The 12,553-nt window shown below is 38.6% G+C and overlaps 1 protein-coding gene across 1 annotated transcript in view; it reads right to left on the reverse strand.

Annotated features, from left to right (window-relative positions):
- The window catches only part of CDH13 (cadherin 13), a 396,356-nt gene that overhangs the window by 212,573 nt on the left and 171,230 nt on the right, over window positions 1-12,553 (reverse strand). The window contains exon 4 of the mRNA XM_081335863.1: window positions 822-938. Within this exon, the coding sequence (XP_081191989.1) occupies window positions 822-938 (117 nt within the window). The remainder of the gene's footprint in view (window positions 1-821; window positions 939-12,553) is intronic.

The raw sequence follows: 12,553 nt of genomic DNA on the forward strand, positions 1-12,553 counted from the left end.
ATTCAGCATGAGATAAAGGTAGTCCTCAATTTACAACCACAACTGAGCCCAAAATTTACGTTGCTAAGCGAGACATAAAGTATTAAGTGAGTTTTGCCACATTTTATGACCTTTCTTGCCATAGTGGTTAAGCGAATCACTGTGGTTGTTAATTTACTCATGTGGTTGTTAAGTGAATCTGGTTGACTCTGCTTGTCAGAAGGACGCAAAAGGGGTGGGGGTGTCACATGATCCCAGGGCACTGCAACCGTCATGAGTATGAGTCAGTTGCCAAGCATCTGAATTTTGACCACGTGACCCTGGGGATGCTGCGACGGTCATAAGTGTGAAAAAGGGTCATCAACCCCCTTTTCCCCAATGCCATTGTAACTCTGAACAGTCCCTAAATGAGTGGTTGTAAATCAAGGACTTATCTGCACTTCATACCTGAAGTATAGGTTAACTACTAACTTACAAGCAGCAGATGTGCAAAAGCACATATTGTTTTAAATATAATTGCTTGCAACTTTTTAAAAAACTGCCAGAAATTATGCATATACAATGGGCTATGTAAAAAATGGGTGTAACATACCTAGACCAAAAAAAAAAAAAAAAGAGAGATCAGTTGAATCGACAGAGAACATTTACTGGAGAAAACTTCAAAATCAAGAAGGAAACTAAGAGGAGGAGAAACGTATAGGTGTTCCTGTTCTAAATATCTAAAGAAGACTCTTTGGTTATACTTAAGGGTAAACATAGAAAACAAAGATAACTTGCAAAGAAGTAAAAAAAAAGAACAGCAATCCATGAAATTTAAGGTCAGAGTAAATTTTACTACTTACCTTGCCCACAGGTTTTGGAAAGGGAGGTCTCTGATTTTCAGGAATTAAGATTGGAGAAACAACAATGGACCTTCTTTGCCGTACGCTCCCCAAGCCCTCTTCTGCCTTAAAGAGTTCCTAAGATGGAATAGAAGAATGATTTAATTTGGACCGTGGCTTTCAAGGATGCCACGATTCATTATTACTCTTGAGAACAACAACCACAATGTCCATGAGCCTCAGACCAAGTAATAACCTTTCAGTGCCCACTGTACAATTTGTCCAAGAATAATCCTTGATGTACGACCACAAATGAGCCCGAGATTTATGTTGCTAAGGGAGGCACTTGTGGTTCCAGCTCCCCCCTGAGCTTCGGATGGCCCAAGATCTCCAGTCCTTTCGCCGCGGCCTCAAAACACTCCTTTTCCACCTGGCTGACCTAGACTGACAGGGATTTTAATTATATTTATTTATTTATTTTATTTATTTTATTACATTTATATACCGCCCTTTCCCGGAGGACTCAGGGCGGTTTACAGGGTAATTAAAAACCAAAATACAAAAGTTAAAAAACCAAGTTTAAAAAAAAATTAAATTTATCCCTGTATAAGTAAATCCCCAATTAAAATAAATTAATCCTCAGCCTGGGCCAGAGAGCTCGAAGAGCCAGGTCTTCAGGTCCCGGCGGAATGAACGGGACAATTTACAAGTTACAATTCTAACTTTATTCTTTAATTTATTTTAATTTATTTCAAATTTTATTTTTTAATTTACTGTACAGAGACCTTTAAGTTTTGATGTTGTTAGCCGCCCTGAGTCCCTCGGGAGATAGGGCGGGATATAAATCCCATTAATAAATAAATAAAATAAATAAATAAGTAGGCTTTGCCCCATTTTAGGACCTCTCTTGCCACAACTGTGAAGGGAATCGCTGCAGTTGTTAAGTGAGTCACACAGTTGTTAGGTGAACCTGGCTTCCTCATTGACTTTGCTTGTCAGAAGGTCACAAAAGGGGATCACATGATCCCCGGACCCTGCAACTGTCATAAATACATGCTAGTCGCCAAGGGTCTGAATTTTGATCACGTGACCATGGAGATGCTAAAACGGTTGTTAAGTGTGAAAAACCATCTCAAGTTCCTTTTCTCAGAGCTTTTGTAACTTCAAACAATCACTAAATGAACAGTTGCAAGCGGAGGACTACTTATAATAAATAAATAAATAAATAATAAAGTGGTGTCAAGACTCATATCCAGGAGCCAGGAGAGAATCGTTTCTTATGATCACATCCCCAGTTTCATTAGTTCACAAGGTTTCATCCTACATCTAAATCTTTTCCAGCCTCCAGGCTACTGCCTTAATAATCCAGATTTCCACTGTACAAAAACACAACAGACCCTGAAGGGATAATTTGGTTTTTCTTTCAAATTCCCTACAGATGTAGGCCGGAGAAGTGTCAAAGAAATATATATATATATATATATATATATATATATATATATATATATATATATATATATATATATATATATATATATATATATATATATATATATATATATATATATATATATATATATATATATATATATATATATATATATATATACATATACATATACATATACATATACATATACATACATACATACATACATACATACATACATACATACATACACATATATATATATATATATATATATATATATATATATATATATATATATATATGTTTCAAATGTTAACTATTTAGATTACCTTGCTAGGCCCCAAACATGGGGCAAATCTTTATTTCCTGTTTTCAGCCTATCTTGAAGGCTATCAAACAGGCAGTAGTCACACCGGACAATTCATAAAGATTTGCCCCATGTTTGGGGCCTAGCAAGGTAATCTAAATAGTTAACATTTGAAACATATCTTCCCTTGCAGAAAAAAGCTAACAGAGCGAGAGGGACCTTGTGGCTTAGAGGCAAATAACACTGCCTTGTATGCAATCAGCCCAGGTTCGAATCTCAGAAGGGTATAGCTGACTGATGACGACTAAGGAGTCAGAAATGCATCTCAGTTTCCCTTTAATTCTTTGTTAGTAATTTACACACACACATATATATATACCTAGCAAGGTAATCTAAATAGTTAACATTTGAAATATATATATATATATATATATATATATATATATATATATATATACACATATATATATATATATATATATATATATATATATATATATATATATATATATATATATATATATATATATATATATATATATATATATATCATATAATATATATATATATATATATATATATATATGTATATATATATATATATATATATATATATATAAGGAATAATGGTAATGGTCTTTAAAGCCCTACATGGCATGGGTCCGGAGTACCTCAGGGATCACCTGCTGCCGGCATCAACTTCCTTCCGCCCTGTGCGTTCCCACAGAGAGGGCCTCCTCAGGGTGCCACCGGTCAGAGAATGTCGCCTGGTGGCCCCCAGGGGGAGGTCCTTCTCTGTGGGCGCCCCGGAACTATGGAATCATTTACCGGTCGAGCTCCGGATGGCGCCCGACCTCCGCTCCTTCCGACGCGATCTGAAGACCTACTTGTTCAAACAAGCCGGCCTGGCCTGATGGGTGATGGGTTTGGGTTTTATAATTGTTTTAATGTATTTTAACTTACTGTTGTAAGCTCAGGGCACCCTGTTTAATCTCTTTTAATTTTTGTATTCTTGTACTTTTATATGTTTGCTCTGAGTCCTCTGGGAGAAGGGCGGTATACAAATAAAATTATTATTATTATTATTATTATTATTATTATTATTATTATTATTATTATTATTATTATTATTATTATTATTATTATTATTATTATTATTATTATTAAAATCTGAACTGTCTCCAGGAGGCAAACTGCGTGGATGCGGAGGTAAGCTTTGAAATCTGCAGTCCGTGGCCTTCAGGGCTCTTTGCCATGACTGGGAAAATTTAGAAGGCTTTGACTTTCTTGGACCAAGAGAGCTCTTTGTTCCCTTCCGAGCAAGGAAAAGACACAACTGTTCTTGTGAATCCACTCTGGGATGGAACCCGGCAGTGGATTATCTAAATAAGATTGTAGCCTTGCTGTAACTGATCACAAAATCCATCCATCGCAATTCTCCTGGTGATTGGCCCAAAGTAACCTAGCTGAATTTCCTGCCTAAGGTGGGGACTAGAACTCACTGTCTCCTGGTTTCTGTTTCTGGTGCCTTCATCACTAGACCAAACTTAGTTTTTTGTTTAAATTTATATTAAATGGGGAGCAATCTTCATAATTTAAAATTGCGTTCTCTTACATCTACCATATGTGGTTTGCCGAATTGACACAGCCACAGAAATCAGCGTTTTTGATGTCTCTTTCCAGCCATCTACTGCTTCTGCTGATTTTTGCAGTCCTGATCCGCTACTCCTACAGTATTTTACCAGTATTCTTGTTAAATTAAATTCACATTCAATTTCTTTACCATGCTTTGTTTTGGCTTAGTCAGAGAATGATTCATGCAAGTGATATAGCCTTTTTCACAATATTATGTAGTGATACGAATTTGTTTAACTGATAATATTATAGTGCCAAACCTGGGTATAACCTTACTTTGAATTGGTAGGTGTTTTCCTCCTGCTTGGTCTTTTTGAGTAACTATTGCAAGGATGGTAGAAGTTGAAAAAGAGGGTTTTTTTCTGATGTTGTCTTAGCTCTAATTATTGCTATTAATTGAGACAGACTAGGTCTATAATTTACAGTACAAGATCCCATTTGGGAATCAGGCATTCTGACTGTGCTAATTAATGGGGTCTTTTTGTGTTGCAATCTGAATACGTACCATTGCCTCCTAAAATGTGCAGTGCTTCAGTTTTAAGCCTGTGCACATTTTATCCCTGAATATATTTATTTATTATTAGAATCAAACCCCACCAATCGACACAAGCCCTCGTGGTAGTTTACAGCATTTCAAAAGGACACAAAATATAAAACAACAAATGGCACAGTTAGGATCCTGTTTTATCATTTCCATGTTCAGAATAATTTGTAAAAAAAAGCTGATAAAGGAGAATATTTATAGTTCAGGGTTGAAATGAGGGGTCCTTGGTGCTCTCTGAGTTGGTGGTTTTCTTGCAGATGTTTCATCTATCTATCTATCTATCTATCTATCTATCTATCTATCTATCTATCTATCTATCTATCATCTATCTATCATCTATCTATCTATCATCTATAAACTATTATTTGTATAATTTATTAGCTGTTAATCTTACCTTAAGGTACCTCTAGGTAGCTTATAGTATTAAAACTTGTAAAAGTTCTCTTGTTTTTAAATATGCTAAACTTTTGATCCATACCTGGTTATACCGGATCACATTCTACAGGCTAATATACTGATTCAATTGGGGGGGAGGGAAAATCCTGACCATTATTGAGGGTTTCTCAAGATCAGAGATAGCATCTCCAATCTGCTTGTTTATCTCTCTACCTATCTGTTGGAAAAATCTCCTAGGGACCCTAATGCCTTTTACAATTTAAATGAATGGCCGGCCGGCCTACTACTAACAAACACCATCATTCTTCACAACAAAATCTTGATTAGAAGTTGTCGCGGGAATGAGTGAAGGGCTGGACTGTCATCTATCACCCTGGAACCAAACTCGTCCTCGGTGAGATGATCCATATGTATCCCATTATGGCTGACCAAGGGACCCGTGGGTTTATTTCTGCTTGAAGCCCAGTAATATATGAGTTCGGCTCAGTTTGATAGAGCAGAAATGAAGCAATAACATTTTCCCATAGTCTAAATTAATAAAATTCACTTTCCCATTTGGCAGAATCCCCAATGGCAATTTAAAGGAAATAGCTCCAGTTTCCTGATGCCACAAAAACAGCCTGAAGCTGGAACCGGTTCAGATGTTTAGGGGCAGCTGACTTTTAGAGGATTTCAGGGGAATTGAGAGGTACTGAATTTTTCCCCCCAGATTTTTCATTTTATTAAAAATAAAAATAAAAAACTCCAAAAAAGGGGTGGGGGTGGGTGGGAATGTACAAGATTAAAATTTCAAAATCCTCTGTTAACAAACTCTTATTGTATTCGACGCATAGAAAGTTTACCACGGCTTCTGATTTATCCCACATCATCCCAATATTCATTCTGATTCATCCTTGAGAATAGGGAAGAGTGAGAGGTTACAGGAATGCAGGGAAAGAAATGAGATAAATGGCATAAGCCACCACTAAGAGGCAGAAACGCTTATTTTCCTTTGCACAAAAATGATTTTTTTAAAGAAAAACAAAAGTAATGAAACCCAACTCCTAGTTTACTTCCTATTCTTTTGAGAATTTCCCCCCTTCTTTCTTGTTACAAAAAAAAAAAGATACACTGATATTTTGGGGGACGTGTGTGGTCTCTGCAAGGTTATGGACCTCTTGTTTAGATGAGGATCAATAAAGAGATGGGGCAGACTGGAGTTGTTTGAAGGCATCTTTTAGCGATTTTTTTATGTCCAATCGTGGCAGCTACATTGCCAGATTAATGGGGAAATTGATCTTGTCTGGAATGCAATATATTCTTGCCTTCAAAGAGATGCTCGGGATATAATTAATATCTGTCCAGGATAAAAAGACAAGTCTTCTTTAAATTAAGTGTAGCTCCTAGCCTGAATTTATTCATCAACTGCTTTCCTTAGCAATAATCTAGAAGTAGATTCCTGATGATTCCCCATTGACACAGTCCCAGATCTAACCCTGCTCCAGGAGAACATTTTGCCCATTTGGATCAGACCATGTGAGTATCATATAGCATTGCAGAAGCAAAATAAATGTGACATTGTTTTAAATATACATATTTTTCTTTATCTGAAATTGTCCTTGTTAACTTGTTACAATCCTCCTCCTCTCCTCTTTTACCACAGTCCTCCTCCTCCTCCTCCTCCTCCTCCTCCTCCTCCTCCTCCTCCTCCTCCTCTCCCCTTCCCTCGTCCTCTTTTACCACTGTTTCTCCTTCTCCTTCTTTCTCCTTTTCTACTACTACTCCTTGCTGTCTAAGCATAAATTATTCTCTAGGACAATTGGCAAAAAGAAGCAAAATACACATTTGGATTGGCTGTTGTTTTTAGCTATCAACAGGGCAAGCTATTTCTTCAATCATTATTGACATTACTGGGCATATTTTCATTTGAGCCAGCTGTAAATTCTGCCTATGGCTGGGATGATAGCATGCTGCTCATTAAACAGAATGATTGTGCAATGCTACACCGACCATTAAATGTATCCTGGGTGATCAGGCGTGCAACCGCCTAACCAAAAGAAATTTAACTGGTCTGACCTCTCAACCAGGGTCTTCAGAGGGCTTTTTTTTTGCAACAGGAGAAAAAAGCCTTCCTATGGATCATGTAAGGGATGCGGTGGCTCAGTGGGTTAGGACGCTGAGCTTGTTGATCAGAAGGTCGGCAGTTTAGCGGGTCGAATCCCGAGTGCCGCGTAACAGAGTGAGCGCCTGTTACTCGTCCCAGCTTCTGCCAACCTAGCAGTTCGAAAGCACATAAAAAAATGCAAGTAGCAAAATAGGGACCACTACGGTGGGAAGGTAACAGCGTTCCGTGCGCCTTTGGTATCTAGTCATGCCGGCCACTTGACCACGGAGACATCCTCGGACAAGCGCTGGCTCTTCAGCTTTGAAACGGAGATAAGCACTGGCCCCTATAGTCGGAAACGACTAGCACGCATGTGCGGGGGAACCTTTACCTTTAACTTATGGATCATGTCCCTATGTTTATTTTAGATGATTTATCAATGCTATTCTGGGCTTAAAGGCCTAAATCATCTTTTTGATTATCATATTGATGTGTTATTCTCATGGTATTGCTTTGTCATTTTTTATTATAATAAACCAACCAACCAGCCAGGGAAGCACAGTGAGGAAACTACTTCCAAGGAGAAAATTGAAGGACAGCATTGCAGCTGTTACATGGCATAGGGGTGACTTGTGTTTCCCTTGAAACCTCATGGCGATCTACCTATTTACCTTATCTATCTATCTATCTATCTATCTATCTATCTATCTATCTATCTATCATCTCTTGCCCTTCCCATGAATTAATGCATTATTGGCAAGACACTTGAGGGTTCTGTGAAAGAGATATTGAACTATGCTGGTGAAGTCTTGTCATGAAAATAAATACAGAATAAGAGTTGGAAGGGACCTTGGAGGTCTTTAGTCCAATCCCCTACTCAAGTAGGAGACCCTATACCATTTCAGACACGAGGCTGTCCACTCTCTCTTAAAAGCCTTCAGTGATGGAGCACAGACAACTTCTGAAGGCAAGTTGTTCCACGAATTAATTGTTCTCACTGTCTGGAAATTTCTCCTTAGCTCCAGGTTGCTTCTCTCCTTGATTAGCTTCCATCCATTGCTTCTTGTCCTGCCTTCAGGTCCTTTGGAGAACAGCATGACTCCCTCTTCTTTGGGGCAGCCCCTGAGATATTGGAAGACTGCTATCCTGTTGCCCCTGGTCCTTCTCTTCATTAAACTAGACCTACCCAAGTCCTGCAACCGCTCTTCATATGTTTTAGCCAGCACCCCAGGTTTATCCATTGTTTGGAAAAATCAAACCACCAGATCTTTCCTCCCTTTAGCAAATGTGTTATGGATGCATTCTCTTGTCTAGTTAAAAAAATATTCACAACTGGGAGACAAGCTGTGCATTCCTTGGGAAGTACATATTTGCAATACAGAAGATGATTTATATCTTGTCAGTCTGTGCTATTCGTCATAACACCATTGTCTGGTATGTCTTCGCAGAATATAACTTCAGCCTGAATTCATTAGTTCCCAAGAAGCTCATTGTCTGAAACGCCGGGCAAAGGAATATCATCTGCTAATCAGTTTCCCCCTTCCTTTCACTCATGTGCCACTCACCAGAATGAGAGGCATGGGTTATTTTCTTGTAAAGTCTACCACAGCCATGACATTTTGCATTGCAAATGGATTTCAAGTAAACTCTCTTCCTATCAGGCTTTCATACATCTGCAGAAAGTAATTCAGAAAATACGCATTTCCTCCCCCCTTTTTTTTTAGTTGGCAGACTAGGAAAGAAAGTAAACTTCGGTTAAACAACTTTTTTTCAGACCAAGATCTGCCGGTTTATGGGCCAGGATGAGAATTACAATTTGATTTCATTTAACATTAATTAAAATGACATGGAATTAGAACAGAACAGAGCAGAATAACAGAATTGGAAGGGACCTTGGAGATCTTCTAGTCCAACCCCCTTCTCAAGCAGGAGACCCTATACCAGGGGTGTCAAACTCAAAACGTCATGTGACGTGTTGCGACATATCGCAACTTTTTTCCCATTACCAGAGCTGGGGTGGGCGCAGTTTTGGCATGATGCATCCGGCCTGCGGGCTGGCAGTTTGACACCCCTGCCCTATACCATTTCAGACAAGGGGATGTCCAGTCTCTTTTTAAAAGCCTCCAGTGATGGAGCACCTGCAACATCTGAAGGCAACTTCTGTCCCACTGGTTAATTGTCCTCACTGTTAGGAAGTTTCTCCTTAGTTCTAGGTAGGAATTACTTAGCTACAGCTCATATGGTTCCTCTCCACAAATTTAATGTTTTAAATAACATTTGAGGTGATTCATCACTTCAATTGATGGGTGCTCCATCACTGGAGGTTTTTTAAGGAACGATTGGATAACCATTAGTCCGGAATGATAGGATATAGGTTGGACTAGAAGACCTCCAAGGTCCCTTCCAACTCTGTTATTCTGTTATTCTCTTCCCAAATGTGGGATATTGGCCACAACTAATTCAAATGCTCAAATTGTCAATTCTTTCTCTGCCCAAAGTCATACTTCACCCTTCCTGCCAAGATTTCATTGCGGCTGACAGCCTACCCCAAGGGTGACTTCAAAAAATAATAAATATGAACATGTACGTGTGCATCTAATATTCCATGACGTGCAGTTACAGATATAGGTTGGGATGCATATCCAATATGGATTCCATTCCATTATGAGAATGAAGCACAAAAAAACCATTTCTCATTTCTCTAAAGCAATAGTGTGGGGTGTAAAAATTACTTTTAGATATTTTATTAGCTCTAGCAAGCAAGCACACTGCTCCCAAAGCTGGAGGTCGTGTCTGAAATAAAAATGTTCCCTATGAGTCTATGGAAACTCTGCTGGCATCCTTATAAAGGGAAGCTACTTTAAACAAATATAACAAGAAGAGAAGTTTGAGCTCACAGCAGGAGCCCTTTGCAAATTCCTTCTGGGGTTGGAGGGATGGTATGTTACGAGGAATAATCCCCTTTCTCAACAGAGGAGTCCAGTGAGACCTAAAAAAGTGGGATTAACTTGCAAGATTGATGAGTGAGCAAGGCGAACAGTCCGGTTGTCTTCCTAAAAAATCACAGCAGTGCACCGACTCCCCCCCTACTCCCCAGGGGAAAAATTAGCTCTGGCATATTTGAACGTCTATCTGTTAAAAGCTGAGGTTCATTTTGTTTTGCCTTCATTTACTCAGTTCAACAGATTTAGCTTTTTCCTAAAAAAAGGGTTGGATAGTGACACTGGGGAGGGATGAGGAGGAAGACCCCCATGTATGTCTGAATTATTATGGGAGTGTTATCCACCAAGTTTTTAATTACAAGGGTTGCGTTATATTATTACGTGTTATACATTTGTATATATGGATAGCTGGTCTGCTAGTGAGATGATTATTGGTTGTTATTCAGCTACACCCTGTAGAATTGTGGTTGAAGCAACATGACATTTTGTGAACAAAACAATGCAATCATACATCAAATTAAATCTGGCTCAGCTTGCGTAGAGTGCCATGTTGAGTGGCCAGCACCCAAAACAGATCTGAAGCTTTAATAATTTCTTCCTAAATTAGTAGAATCTCAAAATCAAATCAATTACTTCAATTTCCATGTTAAATTTGATTCCACTCTTCTAATCTAATCTTGCCTATTTACCTACCACCATTAGGAAGTGTCTTCAAATCAGAACGTTGGCTGAACAATTCTCCCTGAAACATGAACTGTAACTCATCCTCTGCTTTGAACACACCCTAACCCTGCCTATCTCTGGCCCTCATTATGTTCCACAGAATCCATAACTACCTTCTTAATCCCCAATTAGATGCTGAATCCACGGAAAGAACCCATCTAGGCTGAATGACTTGATCTTCTGATTATGAGGAAGACAAATTCATCGGTCATTCATACATCCCTTCCGTGTAGAAGGCATTAAAAATACTAAGATTTATATTTCTGCACCAGGAAAAAAGCATACCTGGGAATATTGTTTGATCACAGCTCTGTCCATACATCACATTTTGACAGTGAATTACAGGATGTCCAGACCTTTGCAATTGTCCAGGAACTGATGGGAGATTGAATTTCAAAAATTCTGGACAAGAACAGTCTGCCTTGTTCTAATAGGTATTTTTTTTTTACATATAGTACCTAAAATGTTTTCTCTGCCAATAACAGAAGGGGGGTGGGACTCATATTTCAATAGTCATGAGTGTGGGATCCACTTCATTCAAAAGACAAAGATGATTCTGCATTCTTTGAGATTTTTTTTAAAAAATAGCCAATTCCCCTAGAAAGACATTTCAAGTAGGTTTATGAAACCACAGCTATTTGAAGAATTAAAAGTCACTCCTCTAGTTTTCCATGGGAGCAACCTACCGCAATTTCCTTGAAGATTTATCAAGATGAAGGTGCAATTCAGAGAGATTCATTTATTTAATGTATGGCACTGGTCACATTGAAAGCCAGAAATCTGCAATGTGATTACAGAATAATTCAGAGAGAAGTAGAAGATTGAGTCCGTCACCTAAATCTCCATTTTGCATAGAAAGATCTAAGGAATGGATGTTCTGCTTGTTGTCAACCAGTTTCTTCATTGTGGAAAATGAACTAACTAATGGATAGTGATAACATGCTTACTTAGGAGGGGGTGGAGACCCTACCACTCTTTTTTTTTTAAATCCAGTTCACTCCAACTTTCTCTCCTCCCAAAAAACAAAACAAAAAACTGCAAGAGCTTTAATCCATTTCACAGCTTGGTTTTTGCATTTACTCTTCCTCCCAATTACTTAACAGACATTAACTGCTTGGTGTGAAGAGCTTAACAATTCGGTGCACAAAGGTGCAAATAAGGTCAAACCCTTAAGGTGCGACCTTGTATCACGCGCGTTCCATGTAATACGCGTTCCATGTAATACGCCAACGAAAGGCAATTTATTGGGGCACAGTAAGAAAATGTTTAGCTCATTTCACAGTGATTCCGAGTAGAAATGTATGAAAAAGCTTCTTGTTAAGCTTACAAAAAGACAAGATGGCGCTCTTTTTACCATTTTTCATCCCCTCTGCACCTTTCAGTTCCTCCTGGCCTCATTTACTGGCAGCATTTCATAGCATGTGAGCAACTGATTATGCAAACGAGGCATGCCGTCCTTCTTGTTTGTTTTCTCAATGAGGTATTGAGACACCCCAAATTTGCACAGCAGAAAAGCAAATGAGAAAACAATGAACACGGTCACTTTCCAGAGAGGGCAATGTGGTAGAACCTAAACCAAGAGGGAAAACTGATGCATGTTGCGGTGTAGAAGATAACCTTCACCCAGTCAGCTAAAACTAAACAATTACAGTTGAGTTTGCCCAAACTTGGCAAATGGAGTATCTGTTCTG

This window comes from Vipera berus, assembly GCF_964194415.1.
Source record: "Vipera berus genome assembly, chromosome: 10".
Classification (NCBI taxonomy): domain Eukaryota; kingdom Metazoa; phylum Chordata; class Lepidosauria; order Squamata; family Viperidae; genus Vipera; species Vipera berus.